This window comes from Hyaena hyaena, unplaced genomic scaffold, assembly GCF_003009895.1.
Source record: "Hyaena hyaena isolate Hyena2069 unplaced genomic scaffold, ASM300989v1 scaffold_370, whole genome shotgun sequence".
Taxonomy (NCBI): Eukaryota; Metazoa; Chordata; class Mammalia; order Carnivora; family Hyaenidae; genus Hyaena; species Hyaena hyaena.
In genome coordinates, this window is record NW_024081001.1 from 40,110 (window position 1) to 63,481 (window position 23,372).

At 43.4% G+C, this 23,372-nt stretch overlaps 1 protein-coding gene across 1 annotated transcript in view; it reads left to right on the forward strand.

Annotated features, from left to right (window-relative positions):
• Window positions 1–18,858: 18,858 nt before the first annotated feature.
• Window positions 18,859–23,372, forward strand: part of DOCK5 (dedicator of cytokinesis 5) — a 216,426-nt gene continuing 211,912 nt past the window's right edge. The window contains exon 1 of the mRNA XM_039250418.1: window positions 18,859–18,985. Within this exon, the coding sequence (XP_039106349.1) occupies window positions 18,943–18,985 (43 nt within the window). The 5' untranslated portion in view covers window positions 18,859–18,942. The remainder of the gene's footprint in view (window positions 18,986–23,372) is intronic.

Here is a 23,372-nt window from a genome sequence, read left to right on the forward strand (position 1 = left end):
AGACCATGTTTTTATTTTGTATATATTAGGGTTAAAAATTTCAAGAAGATCCTTTGTCATGGAAACCCAAATGCTGGATTATCAGGCATGGTTCTGTTTTGAAAGACTGCAGACCTGGGTAGAGCAAGAGTAGACCAAGGTCCCACTGCCCAGGGACCAAGCTAATGCCTATATATATGGACATCTCTGAGGATTCTACGCCCTATGAGGGGGTGATGGCTTCACTCATGGCCATTTATTTAGAAATCAATGTGGCCATCGGTCCAAAGAATTGGTAAGAGATCTCAGGACAGCGCCTAGGAGAAATGGGCATAACCGTGTTTCAGCCAAGCAAGTAGGAGACCTCCTTTCTCTTAACCCATGTCCTCTCTACTATTCCTCTGGGTGACTTCTTTCCCCAATGCCAGAGCTTGTCACTTGAGAAGTACTCAGCAGAATGACTTCTAAGCACATCACTAGTATGTATCGACATAGCGATTTGGAAAGTACTCTTGGTCTTACTGGTGATCATATAAAAAGGCACTCTTCACCCCTGCCCCCCGATCACCCTTTTAATCACAACTGTGTGCAGGATTTAAAACCACCAGAGTTATCCTTGGTAGTCAGTTCAGGAAATCTTGTTGGTGTAACTCAAGTGAAATATGATCTTTCTCCCACTGAAAAAGAGGAAAAAAGAGTGGTGACAAGGCAGGTAACAAGCCCCATTGGGAGTATGGAAGTGTAGTTGGGGGGAGGTGGGAGACTAAAAGATTGCATTACAGCTCCTTTTAAAAATTTCTTTATCACAACACTCAACACCACTTGAAAGGATCTGCATTTATCCAAAGCCCTCAAGTGTTGATGTTTTTCCTGCACCTGCCAAGTCACTCCTGAAACTGACATTCTGTTTTCCAACCAATGGAATCATTCTATTAAAAATTAGATGGGGTGCCCGAGTGGCTCAGTCGGTTATGCGTCCAGACTTTGGCTCAGGTCATGATCTCACAGTTGGTGGATTTGAGCCCCGTGACGGGCTCTGTGCTGACAGTTTGGAGCCTGGAGCTTGGTTTGGATTCTGTGTCTCCCTCCCTCTCTGCTCCTCCCCTGCTCACACTCTCTCTCTCTCTCTCTCATTCTCAAAAAATAAATATTAAAAAATTTTTTTAAATAAAAAAATAAACATTAGAATGGCAGTCGTTGAGTGGCTGAATTTGGTTCAGGTCATAATCTCACCTTTCAGGGGTTCGAGACCTGCGTCAGGCTCTGTGCTGAGCCTGGAGCCTGCTTCAGATTCTGTGTCTTCCTCTCTCTCTGCCCTTCTCCCACTCACACTCTTGTCTCTCTCTCAAAAATAAAATAAAAACATTTTTTAATAAAATAAAAATTAGAATGAGTTAAGAAAAAATTGGAATGAGTAGCTTTTGCACTGCATTATTTCATGGAAGAAAAAAAAAACCCACTCACTTGGTGAATAAGTACCAGGACCAAGACAATGTTTAATCAAAGCATAGGGAAAATAAAGGACTCCATCTAAGGACAAGAATGTCTTCTTTAAGGGACTGTTATTGTAGGGTTGATCCAACGTATAAATAGAAGGATGAAGAGACATTGAGCCATCAGCATAAATCCATCATTGAGAGCATTCCCCCTGTGAAGAAATGGCCTCCAAGTAAAGCCCAGTGATTGGCCAGGGATGGTAGGTGGTAAGTGGCCAAGCCAGGAATTGAATGCAGATTTCCTGACTCCAAGCCCAGTGCTGCCTACTTAGCAAGCTGCCTCACTGTCAGACAGACTTTGTGTTGCCAGATGTTTGTAAGTGGAGATCACTTCTGTTCACATTTTCTTAGCCAAAGCAAGCCGCATATCAATGAGGCAGCACATAGAAACCTGGGAGGGTCGTGAATAAACGGCAACAATAACACAACCTATACCAATTCCCTCTGTCCCTTGGCCCAGCGGTGGTAGCAGCTGTTGATAATCTCTAAATTAGCTCACTGTCCTCTGCTTGGCTCTCCCACCCTCTGGGTCACCGACCCCCTGCACCGGCACCTCTCTGTTTAAATATTTAAGTAGTTTCTGCCTCCTAGTTAGGCCGACCATGTCTGCTGCATCAACACGCAAGCTCTTTTTCCATTTCTGGATGTGCTGGGCACAGATGATAATATATGGTGTGAGTTTTGTTAAAGTAGCATATCTAAAAGTACCATGTGAGTAGTAATCATGACTGTGGTCGAACTTCTATCATTTGGGGTTTGGTTCTGTTCTGAGTGATGGAAAATCCAAAGCAACAGTGGCAGGAACAAGAAAGATCTTTCTCTTGCACATAAACCACTCCTAGAAATAAGTGACCGAGGGCCTGATTTGATAACTCTGTCTTTATCAGGCACCCAGGGTGGTCACTTGGCTTCTGCTTCATGCTCCACAATGGACTGCAGCAAGAACAAAATGTTCTAGAACTCAGTATTTCAGATGGCAGCCTCCTGCCACCCCCGCTTTCCAGTTATTTTGAAAGGGGCTAATTGCCTGTATTAACGTTTTGTTTTGGCTTTAAAAATGGGTAAACAGGGGCGCCTGGGTGGCTTAGTCGGTTAAGCGTCCGACTTTCGCTTAGGTCATGATCTCGCGGTTCGTGGGTTCGAGCCCCGCGTCGGGCTCTGTGCTGACTGCCAGTTCAGAGCCTGGAGCTTGTCTTTGGGTTCTGTGTCTCCCTCTCTCTCTGACCCTCCCCTTCTCACGCTGTCTCTCTCTCTCTCTCCTAAAAATAAATAAAACATTTAAAAAATAAATAAATAAATAAAATTAAAAAAATAAAAATGGGTAAACAGACACAATTTCTTTTATTTATTTTTTCACATCTTTTTAAATTTATTTTTGAAAGAGAGAGTGCACACGTGAGCAGGGGAGGGACAGAGACAAAGAGAGGGACAAAGGATCTAAATCAGGCTCCCGGCTGATGACAGCAAGCCCAATGTGAGGCTTGAACTCACAAACTGCAAGATTGTAATCTGAGCCAAAGTCGGACGCTCAGCTGACTGAGCCACCCTGGCACTCACAGACACAATTTCAATTGGCCCAAACTCTGTACCTAACCACAGCCAGCTACAGAAGAGACCAAGAAATACTAAGCTTTATTCTAGGCAACTCTGTGTCTGGCTACAGAACGAGAGTTCTGTTATTAAAGGAGTAGAGGGAATGGACATCCAGGAAAAAACAGCAATTTCTGGCACTCCCCACAAACATTTGCATTAGCTGATAAATCTTGAGTAACTATTTCTGTATTCAAAGCAGCTATAAGCCCCAGGGAAGACAGCCATTTTTCTATTCGGATTTGAGAGGACAGAACTTGCTTCTCAGAACCCTGAAGGAGATGTGATCAACAAACCGTGCTGTCCTCTGAATTATAAAAAGAAATAAAGCAGCTAAATGACAAGTTGAAACAGAAGTTTGCTACAAATGCTATAATATTCACTAAAACTAATGCAGTCAATGTTTATATAACGCTTTTTTTTTTTTAGAATTTACAATTACTCTCATTAAATCCTCACCAAAAATTTGGAGTTTGTATTATCACCCTCATTTGATAAATAGAAGGCTGAAATTTAAAGAATTTAAATGATTCTCCCTAGTTTAAAAGCAATGGACAAATATTAGTATCCTGAGAGTTCAGAATCTATGCTATTTCTTCCCTTCCAGCATGCAAGAATTTGTGGAGTTTGACAAAGCCCACGTGTCTCCGTGTTAGCCGCAGATGGTGATCACTCCCCTAAAATCTCTGGATGACACTGGAGAGTGAGCTACGTGGCCTGGTTGAGTCATTGAAAAAAAAATTCTAGCCCTTTGTTGCAAATTTGTCTTTCTGTAAACCGAAGGGGTCATGACAGAAGCTACACTGTTTTCTAAGTGAAATGTACAGGCAGTGATTCTTGGCAGCCAAAAATTTGTCCACAGCCTCTGCTTCCTGAGACTCTTAACCTGCTGCTGACCATCTTTCTGCTTCTGTTGTTATACGTACTCCCTAGACCTTCAGGTGGGGGTAGTTTTGGTTTTTTAGAAATAAGAAGCACCACGCCCATGTTCATTGCAGCATTCACAACAGCCAAGAGGGGTAACTGATGGATGAATGAATAAAGGAAATCTGGTATATACATACAATAGCATATTACACAGCCTTAAAGAAAAAAAAATTCTGTCACATGCTATGACATGGATGAACCTTGAGGACGTTATGCTAAATGAAATAAGCCAGTCACAAAAAGACAAATACTGTGTGATTCAACTCACATGAAGTACCTAAAGCAATCAAAATCATAGAAACAAAAAATAGAAAGGCATGACCAAGGGATAGAGAGGGGAGGGAGGAGGGATTAGTTTTCATGGGTGTAGGTTCTAGTTTTGCAAGATGAGAAAGTTCCAGAGATACGTTGCACGGCAATGTAAATATACTTCACATGACTAAGCAATATACTTAAAAATGATTAAGATGAGAAATTAGTGTTAGGGGTTTTTTTAACCACAATTTTTTTCATGTGTTTTTAACACTTATTTTTGAGAGACAGAGACAGAGCATGAGCAGGGGAAGGGAAGAGGAAGATGTAGAATCCGAAGCAGCCTCCAGGCTCTGAGTTGTTTGTTAGCACAGAGCCTCAAGTGGGGCTCAAACTCACAAACCGTGAGACCATGACCTGAGCTAAAGTTGGATGCTCAACCAACTGAGCCACTCAAGCGCCCCTTTATAACCACAATTTTTAAAAAGAGAAAAAATTTACAAGTAATACACACACTTGTAAGATGTAGGTTTCTCCAGGCAAGAGGTAGGATGCTGACCCGGGAATCATTGCACAGTTCGGAGATGCCAGTCAAGGCTGTACCTAGGTAACTAAGCCATAGCATTTGAGTGCACCATGCTTAATCAGATTGGAACTCAGCCACTGAGGTTTTCAAGTCTTTATGGCTGGATTGCATTAACTGCTGCCAATGCAACTCTGCAGAAAAGACAAGGAAAGGAGGTGTGTTAAGGCAAATTTTTTAGCACAGATCCCAGTATACAACTACCACAGTGCTTTTCATGCCAAAAGTACTAGATAAATATTTACACAGTTGAATTGATTGGACTCTAATGGTATCTGGTGTCAACTCTTGATTTCAAAGATGTTCTCCTACGAACCAACACGCAGGCATGGAGTTTGCATTCGTGGGCTTCCAACTGATCTTGACTCCACAGTACTCCAGCTGTTTGCGTGGCTTATGGGTGCTGCTGCGACTGGATCTCTGACTTCTGCTTTTCCCTGGAACTGGCTCCTGGGTACACTTTCCTGATTTTGTTCTTTCCTTCAGATTAGATTTGCTGCCTTGCCCGTGTCTCTCTCTACTTTTCCCCTCTGCCCTACCGAGCTGCATCTATTCTATACTTTTCCACTCATTCCCTCCCCTCTCTGTTTTATGTTTTCAAAGCTTGGGCACAAAATACCGTTACATTTAACACAAACCCTGGGATTCTTTAGAACACAGTACTAAGAGTTTTTAGCATCTGCCTACAACAAACAACCAATGAAGGTTTGATAACAAGCCTTCTATACAAAAAGCCATTCTTGTCCCCCCTGGTAGAAATACAATGGCTGCAGAATCCTTCGTCTCAGAGCGGGGCGGGGTGACTTTCAGGGAAAATCTGACCTACCTTCCTATTTCTAAAATGTGGCGATCTGAAAATATCCAAATCAAGGTATTACTGTCAGGCATGTGAATTAGTACAAAGGCACAAAAAGGCCTGAAACCTGATATGCATTTTTTATTAAAATAGAAAAGATTGGGGTGCCTGGGTGGCTCAGTTGGTTGGGTGACTGACTCTTGATTTTGGCTAAGATCATAATCTCACAATAGTGAGACCAAGCCCCATGTCGGCCTCTGCGTTGGCCGTGGAGCCTGCTTAAGATCCTCTCTCTCTCTCTCTCTCTCTCTCTCTCTTTCTCTCAAAAATAAAAATAATAAAAATGAAAATACTTTATGAACAAAATAGGAAAGGCCATGAAAACCCTCTGCAGACCCTCCTCTTTGCCCTAATAATGTTTATAATAATGTTTTATTATGTTTTATAATAAATATATTATTTATTGTAATAGCATATTCATTCATGTACGTGAGTTCCTCTGAAGATGACAAACTGAGACTGAAGTGATGGAAACATATTCTGTAAGTTCCCCCACAAGGGAGATCTCAAGACACAGCATCATAGCATCCAAAGGCAGAATAGCGACCTTGAGGTTGATTTCTAACCAGATAGCCCAAGTTCTACCCTTGGCTCTGCCACTTGCCAACTATATGACCTTGGGTAAGCTCTTTAGTGGCTCTCAGGCTCTATTCTGTTCATCTATATCATGAGGATAAAAATACCACTTGTATGTCGTGACAAGTAAATAAGAAGATCAATATGAAGGTCTTAGCACAGCTCTTCTTAACACAGAGAAAGGTTTAGGTAAGTGGAAATAGTGACAGCAATATAGAACACCTGTTCCAGCCATCAGAGGGCAGGTTTTCAAAGAATTCTGAAAATTCAGAACGAATCAACTATCGCACAGCTGCAATTTCTACTTACAACAATAGGTGGCAATAGTACCATATCTATGTAGCACGGTGCTGATTTGTTTTTTGTTTTTTTTTTTTTAATAGCATTCCCTTTCAGCTTTCTTCCCCAGGAACAGCAGCATTTTCCCCTTGATCTTTTAAAAAATGTTTATTTATTTTTTGACAGAGGGAGAGAGAGCAAGCGGGGGGGGGGGGGGAGAGGGGGCAGGGGGCAGCGGACGGGGCAGAGAGAAAGAGAGGGAGAAAGACATCCCAAGCGGGCTCCACACTGTCCATGCAGATCCCGATGCAGAGCTTGAACTCACAAACTATGAGATCATGAGCTGAGTTGAAACCAAGAGTCAGACGCTCAACTGACTGAGCAAACCAGGCACCCTTTCCCTTAATCTTTTAATTTCTGTTATCCCTTTCTAGTTTCTTAGGCTGTTTTCAGAAGCATAACAGTAAATTACACTGAAAGCTTGGACTGCAAGTAACTTGGTCTACAAGTGTTATGCAAGACAAGCAAGCATTTCTGATAAATTTTAACGAGTGAAGTTTTGCAATAAGAGTAGTACCTGACGCCGAATGTCACATGATCGCAACTGAGCCAATGTTCTTAAAATTTGCTTTGACATACAAGTGCTTTGGATTACAGCTGTTTCTGGAACAAATTCTGCTCACACACCCAGGTGTTACTCTATTTCTATTTCTATTTTATTTTATTATTTATTTTGTATTTCTATTTTAAAATACAGACACAAATTGCCATGGGCTGATTTCCTGAAATTTTAAAATTTATTTTTCAAGTTTTGCCCTCTTTCTAATTCATTCTCTAAACTTGACTGTCTTGTTCTACTGTGGGCATTGAAACAAGAATATTTTACATCTGTGGACATCTTTAACCCCAAGAGAGTTTCAAGCCTCATTTTCTAGGATATCGTAGGATGTATTATCAGAAGGAATTGGGGCGCCTGGGTGGCTTAGTCGGTTAAGCGTCCGACTTTTGCTTAGGTCATGATCTCGCAGTTCGTGGGTTCGAGCCCCGCATCGGGCTCTGTGCTGACTGCCAGCTCAGAGCCTGGAGCCTGTTTCAGAGTCTGTGTCTCCTTCTCTCTCTGACCCTCCCCTGCTCATGCTGTCTCTCTCTCTCCTAGAAATAAATAAAAAATATTAAAAAAAAAAAAAAAAAGAAGGAATGTTTGAAGAAAAGACTTTGAGCATGGCAAGAAGAAAACTACCAGTGGTTCTGAAATCATTCCTCAATTGCCTGATGGTTAATTCAGCAGTGATTATATTTTCCAGTTTGATTTGTGTTGTTCTCACAAACACCTTTGTAAATTTTATTTCCTATGCTATGGCCATTGGAACAAAGGGCAGGTGATTCTCTAGCCCCACTGAGAAGGCTCAGGGCTCTCTTGCATCACAAGGGTTAGAGACTTCTAAGAGTTAAAACTCAGTCCCTAAGGGTGAGAGGCTCAGTCGCCAACTTTAGGCAAACATGGGCTCAGTGCAAAATGGAATTGTGCAACCACACCCCAAAGTCTTGTTTGCAACTAGAGTTCTGTGGTCTAAGCGCAAAGAGTGGTTTGTGAGATCAACAACAGGGGCAGGGCTGGAAGCTCACACCGGCCTGGGACGTGAACTTGGAGAGCCCTACTAACGCTTCTTAGGGAAGCAGCGCAGGACCCTTGCTTTGACATACAAGTGACATACAAGTCATTCGGAATGGCATCCTAGAGCCCACTGAAAGACCCATGCTACTCAAGAGAGCACTCTACTAACAAAATAATAGCAATCGGGCTGACCTGTTGAAGCTTTTCTGTGGCAAGTGAAATCATTTTGAAACTAAATTCTTTCCTGTGTATAGAGATGGGTAAGTTTTGGGGGAGGAAAATGAACTTTGCAGAAACTGAAACATCAGGCGTTACTCATGGTACTAAATTTGGTGAAAGAGACCCAGTGGGTGTCTTTGGCCTGTGAAGTCCCCTTACATATATATCAAAACAAGAGAAAGGTAAATAAATGATATGATAAAATTCTGATTTATTTGAAAATACTCATTGTTGATTCTGGTAGCCAGTTATATAATCAGCAAACACTAACAATTCGGTCTCCAAATCATGTCTCCTATTTTCTTGTGTTGGATAAAGCAATCCTGAACTCTGTTCTAACCGGGCTATTACAGGACTTGGCTTCTTATTTCTGGTGAGCGGGAATACCGGACAATTAGCACTTAAGTGGGATACTGTCTGCTTGTTTCCAAGATACACTCTGCATCAAGTTGAGGATGTATGTCTTCTTCTTAGTTTACTAAGAGTTTGGATCAAGAATGAATGTTAATTTTAATCAAATGCCTTTTGCGTATCTATCCAAATGATCATTTGGTTTTTCTCTGAGACTTTTTTTTTTTTTTTAGTATATCTAGAGAAGAGTGACAGACAGTGCATGCGCAACAAGGGGAGGCATGAGCGGGGATCAGAGGATCCCAAGAAGGCTCCTTGGATGTGGGACTGGAGCTCACAAACCGTGAGATCATGACCTGAGCCGATGTCAGCCACTTAACCAACTGAGCCATGAGGCTCCCCATGAGGCCTTTTGATAAGATGAATTCTGCTGTTAATTTCCTATTATCTAACTACTCATGTATTTTGAGAATAAAATGAAAGTCATTTTGTATTGTTCTTTTTACAGAATGCTTGGTGAAATGCACTAATATTTCATTTTGGATCTCTATTTCTAGCTGTATTTGTATTATATTTGCACGAATATCGATTTGTATTTTTTTTCTCCCACATTTTAACAGGTTTCTCAGCCAGGGTTATGTTGTTTCAGTAAGATACATGAGGAAGTATTCCATCTTTTCCTATGGAATAGTTTATATTACATTCTCAGCTGATCTCCTCTGGGAATACACAAAAGTATTTGCCTTTATATCTAAGACTGCCATGTTTTTTAGAAGTACTATTCTGACCACATTTTCTGTCTTCTATGCTGTTTGGACACCTAAGTTGTCTATTTCTTGGCTCAGTTTTGGTCATTTACATTTTCCTAGTGAATTCTGTCTTTCATTGTGATTTTTACATTTTATTAAGTGAGAATTATATAGCATCATCTCATGTGAATCGGTTTCTGTAACTCTGTGGTACAATGGATTTTTGTATTCCTTGTGCATATTTCTACTTTTCCTTTTTTCTTGGTTGGGTTCTCTACAGGTGTATTCATTTTACTGATATGCTTCTATTTAAAACGACTTACGGCTTATTGAGTAAAATACATGGCCATTGGAATTTTCCTGTTGTTCACATTCTCCATGAACAGTAGTTTCCTGTCTTCAAATAACATCCTACTCTGAAGAATTCTAACATGTGTACCCAGGCAATGAATTACAACAACAGTTTTACAAATAGGAAGGCTGAAGTCAAGAGAGGCCTTTTTGGCAAATCACAGGAGAAATCAAAACACAACTCCCAGGGCCGGCGCTTTCCTTGCACTTGAAGTATGGGCCAAGCCCAGATAACAAGGACCGATATTAGCAGTCAGATCATTTCTAAATGGAGTTTGGCTTCACAAAGAGAACAAGTGAGTTTCCTTCTCCTCCTAAAAGACTTTTTGGGTAAGTGGTATGAGTCCTTCTGAGAAACAAACCCTGAGGTATAATTTTCTGGGAGGGAAGGGCTCGTTTAAATAAGAACATTATGCCACAGTAACATGACTAAGGAACTATGTGAGTAAAAAGCCCCAGGCACTGTCCTCCTGAGCCAGACGATTGTTGCAAAGTGTAGAGATACTTCCTTATCTTGAATGAAGTTAGCTCAGGAATATTACTCAAGTGCCAGACAAAATTATCTAGGGACGAAGCCAAATCCTGAGATTGAAGACAACGTTAAGACATTGTCTACCTTTTAACACTGAAGGTGTGCTATGCTATCATTCAGGGGCTTTGCAATCACGTATTTGCTCGAGTCAAAGAATAGCTTTCAAATATTCCAATTTAAAATCTTTCTATCCAATAAACCACCCCTAAAACTTTGAGTCACTTTTATTGTGGCAGTAACAATTCTGTGCTAAATTGTAGGTTCTCCGAAGAGAATAAAAGGACGGACATTCGAACACATGAATTCTGAGTCCAAGGACAGTTAAAGACAACAAATAGCTGTCTCAATTTTAATGAGCCGATGAACATGAAAGCATTTCAGAATGTTACTTATCTATACACCCGAAGGATAGGAGAAGAGGATATTGAAGAGATATCTACACTCCCATGTTCAATGCAGTGCTATTCACAATAGTCAAGACATGGAAACAACCTGCCTGTCAATGAATAAATGGAAAAAGAAAATATGGTGTCTTTATGTACAGTGGAATATTATTCAGCCATGAAAATAGAAGGAAATTCTGCCATTTGCAAGAGCATGAGGGCATTCACTTAGCATTATGCTAAGTGAAATGAATCAGAGAAAGACAAATACTATATGATCTCACTTATATGTGGAATTTTTAAAAAGTCAAACTTACAGAAATAGAGAGTCGATTGGTGGTCACTAGGGTCTAGGGGGAGGGGAAAATGAGATGTTGGTCAAAGAGCACAAACTTCCAGTTATATGGTGGATAAGTTCTAGGTATCTGTAAGCCCATCATGGTTATAGTTAACGATGCTGTATCACGTTCTTGAAAGTTCATAAATCTTTCTTTTTAATTTTTATTTTTGAGAGAGAGAGAGGCAAAGTGGGAGTGGGAGAGGGACAGAGAGAGAGGGAGACACAGAATCCGAAGCAGGTTCCAGGCTCTGAGCTGTCAGCACAGAGTCCCACGAGCCAAAGTCGGTCGCTTAACCAACTGAGCCACCCAGGGGCCCCAAAAGTCTGTAAATCTTAAACGTTTTTACCACACACACGAAAATCATAATCATGTGAAATGACGGAGATGGACCTTATTGTGATCATTATCTTTCAATATGTAAGTTATCAAACCATCACATTGCACTCCTTAAATGTAGGCAATTTTACATGTCGCTGTATTTCAGCACAACTAAAATAATTCCCATCAGTCACTGGTTCTACAGTTTCAACACCTTTATTTCCCTGCCAAGTCCCCCTTCAAGTATTTCGGGAAAATTCCGGAGTGTGTATCTCAGAATTCACGCCAATCTGTCCCTAGTCCTTTCTCTTCAGCTCTGACCTTTGCCAGCTGGTGTCATCGGTATTTACCTGGGCATGCAAACTTTTTTCCGGAAGTTGTTATATTGCCTTTCAGCACCACGCTCAGAATTCCCATTGTCGTTTCCACTAGGATATCCGTGAGAATGCCTCCCTCCACTCTTTTTCCTCATTTTTACTGAGATATAATTAACATGAAACATTGTGTGAGTTTAAGGCGTACAACATGTTGATTTGATACACTTATATACTACAAAATAATCACCCCCACAGCGATAGCTACCACTTTGATCATATCACATAATTACCATATACTTTCCTATATAGTTCAGGTGAGAACATTTAAGATCCACTCCTTTAGCAACTTTCATGTGTATAGTACAGTATTGTTAGCTATAATCACCATACTGTATATTAGATCCTCAGAACTTATTCATGTTATAACTGGAAGTTTGCATGCTTTGACCAACTTCTCCTTACTTCCCATACCCCACCCCAGGCCCTGGCAACCACCATTATACTCTCTATGAGTTTGGGTTTTTGAAGATTCCACATATAACTGAGATCATATAGTATTGATCTTTCTCGTCTGACTTGTTTCACTTAGTATAATGCCCTCAAGGTCCACCGATGCTATGGCAAATGTCTAGCTTTCTCACGGCTGAATAATATTCTCTTGTATGTACATCCCACATCTTCTTTATCCATTCATCTGTGAATGGACACTTAGTTGTTTCCATATTTTGGCTGTTGTAAACAATGCTGCCATAAATATGCCTCCCCCTGGACCTTTACAAGTCTACTTGTTTGGGGGCACCTGGGTGGCTCAGTCAGTTAAGGGTACGACTTTGGCTCAGGTCGTGATCTTACAGTTCATGAATTCAAGCCCCACGTCAGGCTCTGACAGCTTGAAGCCTGGAGCCTGCTTCAGATTCTGTGTCTCCCTCTCTGTCTGTCCCTCTCCTGCTTGTGCATGCACGTGGACTCTCTCTCTCTCAAAAATAAATAGATGAACATAAAAAACAGAAGTCTACTTGTTCACTGGGTGTCAAAATAGTAGCTTAACTGCCACTGTGTTACAGAGGTTGAGTTATGTTTTTTATTTATAGTTTCTATCATTCAGAATAGGGTTCAGAGGGGCTAGGCTAGAAGACAGTTCCCTCAAACAGATGATACTCACTGTTTTCGAAAGTGCCCCATCCTCTAATATCTAAGGGAACCTTTACTATTTGGAGTCCCTCTCTTTCAACTTCTTTGAGTTTCACCCAAACTATTAAGCAGCAAACTTGTGATGGGAAAGCCCTACGCTGATGTCCCCCTTGTTACTTTGACGCTTCTCTGGAGGCCCCCTCCCCCTGCCTTTGCACTCACTTCAAAAAGTGACAATCATAGTGTAAAGCAGGGTTTGCAGGCCAAATCCGACACATGACCTGTTTTGTACAGGTTTCAAGTTAAGAATGTTTTCTAGAGGCGCCTGGAATGGCTCAGTTGGTTAAGCGTTCGACTTGGGCTTCAGTCATGATCTCACAGTCTATGAGCTCAAGCCCCGTGTTGGGCTCTGGGCTGACAGCTCAGAGCCTGGAACCTGCTTTAGATTCTGCATCTCCCTCTCCCACTGTCACTCTGTCTCTTCCTCTCTCAAAAATAGATACATGTTAAAAAAAAAAGAGAATGTTTTCTACATTTTTAGGGGCACCTGGCTAGCTTAGTCAGTAGAACATGCAACTCTTGATCTCTAGTTTGTAAGTTCGAGGCCCGCGTTGGGTGTGGAGATTGCTTAAAAATAAAATCTTAGCGGTGCTTGGGTGGCTCAGTTGGTTAAGTGGACTTCAGCTCAGGTCATGATCTCACAGTGTGTGGTTTCGAGCCCTGGGTTGGGCTCTGTGCTGACAGCTAGCTCAGAGCCTGGAGCCTGCTTTGGATTCTGTGTCTCCTTCTCTCTCTGCCCCTCTCCCACTCATGCTCTGTCTCTCAAAAATAAACATTATAAAATTTTTTAAAATAAAATCTTAAAAAATGTCTTCTACAGTTTTAAATGATTGAAAAAACATTTTTAAAGTTTAATAAAAGAATATTTTATGACATATGAAAATTATATGAAATTCAAATTTCATGTCTACAAATAAAGTTTTATTGGAATACAGCCACACTCATTTGTTTGCATATTGTCTATTGCTATTTTCCTGCTACAATTACAGACTTGAGTGGTTGCAACAGAGACCACATGGCCTATAAAATCTAATACATATTAGCAACAGTTTACTAACTCCTGGTTTAGAGCATGGACCCTGGAGCTAATCTGCTCAGGGTTTGAATTTAGTTCTGCCACTCACTAAAAATGTGGGCAATATCTTAACATGTTCTGGGCCACACTTTCCACATTTGTAAGGGGGAGGGAGGAGTGACAATAATAGTTCTATTTACCTCATTAGGTTGTGTGAGGATTAAACAAGCTGATTTAGATTAGTGCCAGGCACAGGCCATGAATATTAATTCTTATTGTTACCCTAAACCTAGTGACCATGGAGAATCTGTCTGGTATTAAACAAAAATTCTGGATCAAATGTTTGTTCCCTAACTGACCATGAAGTAATAGGGAGAAAAATCTGCTGACAATGACAGTCATCTAAACAGTATAGTCACAGTGTCACAGTTACCAAGGGGCTGCAGAATGAAACTTCACACTTGTCCCAAATAAAGGTCAAATGTAGGCATTTAACTTCCTGCTTTTTGACATTGTCCAGCAATCCCAACAACCAAGTGTAGTTTTCTTTTGAAGAAGGTTGAATAAAAATTTCCATTTTTAATGTTCCTTTAAAGTCATTTTCCATCCAAAATATAATTTTATATAGTGATAATTATATTACGGCATACACGGTTTAATTATTGTAACTTAAGCTTACATTATAACTCTTCCACATTGCTTTTTAGCTTTTATCACCTTTTGCTTTAAAGCATTTAATGAAGATAAAGTTTTAACACACATAGGAACTTTTCAAGATATGTATATAAATATAGTTTTGAAAATTCAAGTGTTTTTCATTGCTCCTCACGCTGAATATTGATCCAATTTTCATCAAGCTAATAATGACTTCAAATTGCTTGTGTCATCAACTTCTTCCAAAGGTGAACTTGAAGCGCATTTAGATATTTGCAACAAAGAGCATTCCAGAAACAAAACTAAAAAGCTTTTTGCTGTGTTTGCGAAGAGGGCGAAAGCGCTTACCAAGCATCAATCTCAGGATGATGAGGATGAGGGTACGGCTAGCATTAGGGAGCTGACTGTGATCTCCACTCATCAGAGAAAGTGGATCTACCACACACCATGGCAGAGCCAGAAACAGACCCAAAGATGTTCACCAGATAAATCATTTGGCCAGAGAGTAGATAGTAATGTGAGTTTTTAGGGCCTATGAAAAAAATGCTTCTAGGGCTGTAGGGATCCATCCTCCTTTGTACAGTTTAGGTCAAGGGTCCAAATGACAATGCATCACCCTGCAACTGACTTACCTAGAACCACCTTGTCCTAAAGCTAAAGCATTTGCCCTTAGAAGACGTCAAAGTGGTGATTAGAGCCAATTACATTTTTCCACCTTTTTTTTTTTTTTTTGTTATTCTAGCAACTACACTCACTCATACATAGGCTCATCCAGAAAAAAAAAGAGAGAGAAAGAGAGAGAGAGAGATGCTCTTTAACAGAGTCCATAGCTTTTTTCAGAAAAGCAATCAAGTCAGCCAGATTTGGCGAAATAAACCTTGTAATCAATGGAGGAAGTGAGCCCTTGCCAATTGTCTTCACATCCATCTACTCTCTTAGGCATTGTAAGGGATAGTCACAATCTTCATGTCAAAATAGCCTCCCAGTTCAAATTCACTTATCCTCATTTTTTTCTCCAAGGGACCTTCAAGAAGAGTATGCTAGTGCTGTGAGTGCATAAATGTGTTTATATTTGTGTGGGTTTTGCAGTCTGGAGTATCAAAGCTTGTGGGATACGCCTAATGTTTCTTCTGAAAAGATATCAGAGGGAAAAGAAAATGATATTTCTGGGAATCATGCTCTTATTCCACCTACCCATCTAGTTGACTCTCTAATTTTAAGCCTAATTTTAATAAAAGGCATTGAATAGTTCTGCTTCTGTGATTTCAATGGACTTTCAAATTGGGATTTAATCGTTGGATGTAACAAAGTGGGTGGACCTCTGTCTTCAGAGGAAAAAGAATAAATGTGCTGAAGGTTGTAATTAAAATTTTCCGTTTGCCTCCAGCCCTCTTAACGCAATTATTGTCAAACTTGAAATATCCAGTGCCCAAACTCAAACCTCAGGTTTTGCAAAAAGCTTTCACTGTAAGTGGAGGGGGAGGGAGGGGATGCGGTGGCAGCTGAAAACATTCCAGAAAAGGCAGCCGAAATCATTTTGGTAGAAATCCGGTTCCACTGGATGTATACTGAACACTCTGATGTGTATTAAATTCAAAGAGAACATTTGGTCACACAATTTCCTTGAACAGAGACAACTGAAATAAATTTGTGAAGTTCCCATTCTAGAATGCAAATGCTTCAGCTCCTAGGAGTCCACGTGGAGGAATCCCTGAGGAAGGGATGACAAATTAAGTTCTAAAGAAATAACAAAGGAAAACTTCAATACGGAGCAACTTGGATATATTCACCAGTTGCTCAAGCCCCCAACCTGAGAGTCATTCTTGACCTGTTTCGTTTATCACACCCAAGGACAAGATCCAAGTTCTTGGGGGCCTGAAGCATATACAGTGGGGCTCTTAAGGAAAAAAGACAAAACATAACACCAAAGTATTTTTGTCTTTGTAGACTTTCCAAATACAAGCTAATGAAAGGACACAGAAGCCTCACAGTGAATTCCCCGCCATGCACACTACACTACCATAACGGTACTGGTTCTGACTTCAGTATATGTTAAGAATCCAATTTCTTTTCCATTTTGTGCTTGAACTACTAAAATATTCCTATGCCTTCCTTGGGCCTCTGTTCATCCCATAGGCATGCAAATGAGATCGTTTCGGAGGGTTGGCTCAAAACCCTCCAACCTTCTCTTCTGTTGTTCTATGTAAGCCCTTAGGATGCTCTTCAGGCTCCTGCTCTATCTGGCCACCCTGTGCCTCTTGGACCAAGTTTCCTTCCACACTTGCCTACTTACCTCTTTCTTACAAAGCAGGATTCCTTGCTCTTTTGGGAGCCCACTAAACTTGCCTCTAGGCCTTTGCATTTATTGTTACCCTGGAATCCTTACTTCCCTCTGGTCTATTCTTCAATGTCACCTTTGCAGGCTACTCAGTATAAAACAGCAGCACCCCTCCCCCAACCTCCTAGCCTCCTAGCTTCGGATTTTTCTCTACAAACTTAGTCTCATTTGGCATACATTTGTTTGTTTTGTTTGCCTCTCCTCTGTCTTCCAGACTGTAGGCTCTGTGAAGGCAGGGATTTTCCTTTATTCACTGCTGGGCCCCAGGACCCCTAACAGGCCCTTAATAAACATTTGGAGAAAGAAGAAGAAATTATCTAACCTGGGAAATTGTTAATCATGATGTCATTGGCGGAGAAAGAAAAATTATTTTCAAGCATATGGTAGAGTGCCTTCTGGTTGTTAAGCCTAAAGCGACAGAGATTTAAATTATCATTACACTTTGTGAATAAATACCTATCTGTTGGTGGAGAAGAGAGTAAGCCCTAGAAATTACCCACCTAGAACAGGACCTTTTTCTTTTTTTTTTTAAATTTCGGATCTGGTTTTGCAAAAGCTACTGAAGTTAAAATGCACTAATTGTTCAATCAAGTTTCACTTTATTTTACCAAGTTAAGCAGTGACTTAATTAGCACGAAGTTAAAAGTAACTTTCTTTCCTGTTCCCAAAAGGCAAGAAAAAAATTCACAGACTGCAAAGACAAAACAGTTTCTTTCTTTAGGTATTTTCTCAGACCCGGAACACAAATCGGCGGGACATTTACTCTGGGATTTTACTTCTCCCGTAACGCAGCCAAGCGCCCCGCCCTCCAGGTGCCTCCGATCCCATCCTCATACCCGAGTCTCTCTAGAAGGAAGTGAGTTCCAGAAGGGAGGTTTCGGAGGGCTCCCGGTGTGGCCATCCCTGCGTCGGGCCGTTGGTCAAATCTATACGGCGATGAAGGACAAGCGTGTCCCGGGTGTGCCCTGTCCCCCTCTCCGCAAGGATGCTCTTCGGCCTGCTGGTGTCTTGGGAAAGGGAGGGCCTTGGGGCGATCCTTTCCCTTGAGCACAAGAGTCTGAGTCTCTTCAGCTGGGGAGGGATCCCGGTGTTTGGAAGGTACCGGGTTTCCAAGTTAAGGCTGTAAAGACTTTTCCCACTGAAGCTCCCCTAGGAAGCTGACCCGTTCGAGGAGCCCGGCTCCCTCGCCTCCGGTCTCCACTTACCCGGAGACAAATATACCTGCTTTGAAAGCTATAAACGGTGGCCCCGGGGGATCGCGTCTGCCCTGGAGCCCGGCTTCCTGCCCCCTCGCCCTGTCGGTGTCAGTTAAAGCTCCAGGGGGTGAATGCAGTAGTCAACTGCTCATTCATTCAACAAATATTTATTGAGCGCCCGCCGAGTGCCAGGCACCGGGGGTGCCCGGGGCCCAGCAAGCCGCTGGCGGATGCATGCTGGCTGCCCCCAGGCGCGGCGCGCTCAGCCGGGGCGACCCCGCGCTCCGCGCCCGCCCGCCGCCCGCCTGGGTGGGCCGCGCGCCTCCGCCCCTCCCGCCGCCCCCCGGGACCCAGCCTCCAGGGTTTAATCCGGGTGAGGAAGGCGGGGAAAAGCGCCAAACTCCGAGAGGAAAAAAAAAAACAGAACAAGCCGAGCCCAGTCGCCCCGGGCAGCCGCTCCCGGGAAGTGCGCGAGGCGGAGCCGGGAAGAGCGCGGAGCCCCGGGGCGGGCGGGAGAGGCCGGGCGCCCGCGGGTCGGGGCGCGGAGGCGGCCCCGGGCGGGCGGAGGGCGCGGCCGGCGGGAGGGGCCGGGGCGGCGCCGGGAGGGGCGCGCACGGCGGCGCGGCCGCCCGGCCCAGCAGGTGACCGCCGGCCGGGGCCGAGCCGGAGCGAGTGCCGTGCGGGGCGGCGCGGCGGGCGGACGGCTCGCGGGCCCCGCCAAGTTTGCCGGAACATGGCGGAGGAGTCCGGGACGCGCGGGAGCGCGGCGCGGCGGCGGCCCGGGCCCCGGGAGCTGTAGCCGCCGCCGCCGCCGCCGCGGGGCGGGTCGCCGCCATGGCCCGCTGGATCCCGACCAAAAGGCAGAAGTACGGGGTCGGTGAGTGCTCGCCCCACCCCGGCGGCCGCGGAGTGCGCGGGAGCGGCCCTGCCTCGCGCAGAGTGGGGCGGCGGACGCCGGGCCGGTGGTACGCGCGCTGCTGTCGCGGGCGCGGTCGGGGCTCCGCTCCCGCGGCGGCCGTTCCGCGTTGGGGACGTCGCTCCGGGTTTGGGAAATCGGAGTGCGCTCGGGCTGCGGGGCTGGAAATCCGGCTCCCGAAACTAGAGCGCCAGCGCCTGGCACAGTGGAGACCTCAGAAAGAAAAAGAAAAAAAAAAAAGAAAAAGTCAAACAAACAAAAAGAGAGCGTTCGCCTACTGTTGGTTTGGGGCACCGGGCTGAGCGCTCGCCATCCTTGCGGTTTCATTGAGTAGTTTCTAAACTTGCCGCCGTCGGCGGAGCCGCGGTGCCGCTCGCGGACCCAGGGCTTTCTGCCTTCTCCCTCCCTGGGTTCTCCCTGATGCCCCCGAGTGAGGAGTCGGGGTTAGAAAGCCGCGTGTCCCCCGTCCCTCCTAGGGACTGGGGCTCTGGTAACAGCTGGAAACTGAATGGGCAACCGAAGTTGTGGAGTGGGGGTGAGGGGAGAGAGGAGGTGTGTGACCAGGGGACGGGGTGCCGGCCCCCGGGGGCTGATAGTGCAGACGCGCGTCCTCAGCGGAGCGTGCACGCAGCGGGTGGGAGACTGCCTTCCGCGCCTCGGGTGTCATCGTGGGAGAAGATCAGGGTATTTTAGTGAGAAAACTTCGGCAGGTCCTGGCTCGCCACTTGGCAATCCTAACAGCGGTGGGGTTGCTGTGGCGTCGTTTGGACCCGAAACACTGGCTGTGCCTGGCTTTGAACCGGCTGAAAAACCGTGTGGTCCTTGCAGCGTTTATCCGGGAGTGAGGTTGCTGAGGTCTCGTGGAAAGACTGCCCTTCGCGGGGCGATTCCCCGGAATACACACAGTGGTGCGTGTTGAGGATTTTCTCACTTCCTCTCAAGTTCATTCATTTGACCTATTTGTACTTTAATCTTATAATTGAGCCCCGTCCCTGCTCCCATTTTTTCCTCACCACGCCGGTTGGTCGGGAGCGGTCCCTGAACCTAGTCTCTGCTCCTGTGCTATTCTGTGCTTTCCGACAGTGAAGTCCTTTTCAGAGACCTCTAGCAGCCTCTAGGTGCTTTGCAACTCTAACCACGAGCCAGTTACAAAAACAACAGACCGTCTCGCATTTACTATATAGTGTTCTTAATTGTGACTCTTTATGTGTGTATGCACCCTGTATATATAGTAATATATGCTGTGTGTGTTTATCTGTAGTTGCCTCTATTACAAAACAACTTTTTCCCCCTCTTAAATTTTATTTAGAATCATTGTACTCTTTCTTTGGCTAAGACTCAGAAATGAGTGGGTGTTTCTTTTGCATGACACTGCCTGGTCCTAATTTGGTCCTGAGGCTTCAGACAGGTGCCAGTTAGTAAGTAACCAGTAGTTAAATGGGAGTGAAATGATCGAAATAGATGGAATCCAGGTCTTTATGTTTGAGTGTTACAGAATACTTCTAAATTAAAGCATATTTAGCAATGCCTGATTAATTCCTGCTTACAAAGTTATCGCTTCTAATTTTGTTTAACAGGATCCCAAACTATCGTGACTTTCATGTAATGAATGCAAGCACACCCCCTAAATGGTTTTTTGGTTTTTTAAAGTTTATTCACTTTGAGAGAAACAGACAGTGCAGGTGGGGGAGCGGCAGGGAGAGACGGAGACAGAGAATCTCAAGCAGTCTCCTCACCCACAATGGGGCGTCCCGGGGCTCGAACCAACGAAATCTCAAAAGGTCCTGACCTGAGCTGAAACCAAGAGTCGGATATGTGAACGACTGAGCCACCTGAGCACCCCCCAGATGTTTTAATTGACATAGTCATAGTGAATATGACATGTTTTCTTTCTATGTTTTTTCCTGCCCTGCCTGGGATCTGGCTACCCAGTTATTTATCATCAGTCAAGAAGAGTATTTGAATTGCATTTCCAGAGCAAAAGTGGTAGCAAAATTACCCCAGGATATAATTTGGCACACTTATTTTACCAGACATAATAGATTCTGATTAATCTTGCCTTGACAAAAGGACCCACTGTTAGGACAGATTAGATGAGAAGATAAATCACCATTGTGTATTCCTAAAACTCTGCTGTTGTTCATAACACCTCCCTCCCTGCTTGGAAGTTTTCCTTGGCCTACAGGGTAAAGTCTAAATTGAGCCCAGCTTTCAAGGTTATGATAATCTGGTTCAACCTGACTCCACCAACCTTATCTCTCATGGCTTCTTTCATCAACTCACCACTGCAGACACTGCCCTTCTTTCCTCTTGTGCAATATGCCTGGGAGTCTCTCCTTTGAGACTTTGCTCCCTCCCTTCTGCCCTCCCCCATGCAGAGGGCCCTCCCACTTCTGCACCATCCCTAGTCCAACTTTTCCTCAGGGCTCACATCCATTGTCACTGCCTGCTCCAAGTTTGGTATCCTCCAGACCTTCCCAAACCTTCAGGCCTCTCCTTAGAGTCATTCCTTTGAGCCATACTTTGTTAAGCATCCTCTTATCCTTGGGTTCAATGAATCGGGAAGGTTCTGGTTTTGTATCCCGGTAGCAATACCAGGTATAGAGCATGTGTTCATAACTGCTTGTCCTTGGTGTTAAGGTGATGATGTGAAGCCCTGACCTAATTTCTATGATGATGTAGTGTAGTGTCTCAACCCCCTTTCCCCCGCCAGTCCACCACGATATGACTTATTTTGTTCAGTTAAATGTGTGAAGTGACAGCCTTCTGTCTGTCTTTATCTTTGCAAGTAAAAAAAAAATGCTGTTGCATGATTAAGGAAGCATAGAGTAAGCAGACTCATTTAAATATAATTGGGAAAATTGGCTTCTTGGACTTTTCTGGGGATAGTTATCACTTATAAGTGTCTGCTGGTTAGATTGCGTTTCTGGGTGAAGGAAACAATATGATAGTCATTTTGAAGCGTTTTAATGACTCACAGCTCCTCTGTGTGAGGGTAGCGCTTTGCTCTCAATTTGAATTTTGCCCAGTGAAGTTAGCAGCCTCCACTCTTATATTATCTTGGTGCCACTGTTGGCGGCTCCTGACATAGCCTAGATTTTTCTATGGGGACTGAAATGCAATCTGTCTGGGCTTTCTTAGTTCTTAAACACAGCTCTGTTGGCTCAGTCTCTGGCATTAGGAGGGCCTAAATGACCCATGTGTGTTATCTGTGTCATCAAGTGAGAGCACTAGTAGACTTCTTTAAAGTTCCAGTCCGTTAGTATCCCAGTGCAAAGTGCTCTGTGCCAAGTGCTTAAAGACAGGTGCTCTTCCCTTAGCCACAGACAATTCTCTTTTCTTCCTTCCTTTTCTTTCTTGCTTTTTCATTTTTTTTTCTCTTTCTGTTTTGAATGTTTTTCTGTTCGAGGATATGTGGGTATAAACACTTTTATTTAGATTTAGTTTTTTTCCCCCTAAAGTGTATTTACTTGTTTTGAGATAGAGTCTATGTGAGCAGGGTGGAGGGTGGGAGGCAGAGAGAAAGAGGTAGAGAGAGAGAATCCCAAGCAGGCCACTCACTGACACAGGGCTCAAACTCAGGAACCGTGAGATCATGACCTGAGCCAAAATCAGAGTCAGATGCTTAACGGAATGAGCCACCCAGGGCGCCCACTTTTATTTAGATTTAAAGCAAATGTTAGTGATATATATCCAGGTTCACTTTTCTGATTATGGAAAGATTTGTGTGTAAATCTATTCCAACAAGCTTATTTATATCAATAACAGTACCAGATTATGTTGATGGTGGCTTTTTTTTTTTTTTTTTTTTTGCAAACTAACTCATTATTGTTTGTTTATTTGTGATCGGTATTGTTATAATGTGATAAAAGGTACTGTGGGAGATTCTTTGCTTTCACCATTAGCTCTTCATCTGTTTGGTTCTGCTAGGCCCCATTAATCTAAAAGCATTTAGCTTTGTTGAGTAGACTCTCAAATGCTGGTGTAACATTGAAAACAGATTCTTGTAGCCCTTTGTTAATGCATTCAGGTGTGCTGCAGGTTCCCATCCTATTCTTGAGGGGAGAGTCTCAGATAAATACTAGGCCAGTTTCCTTTTAAAGAGAGGAACTTGGTGTCTAAAGAGGTAAAGTGAATTTCTTAACACCAGGCAACCTTTCGATTGCATAAACTCCTTTGGCCATCTGGTTAAGCTGGCAGATTGCTCTCTTAGAATAAAGTCAAATACAAAGGATCGAAAATGAAACTCCATTGTATCAAAATACAGCTGTCGAGATATTTTTCAGAATTTGTGATGTTGTAATATATGGCTTATTAAAGCACTAGATAACAAACTCTAGTAGCAGTT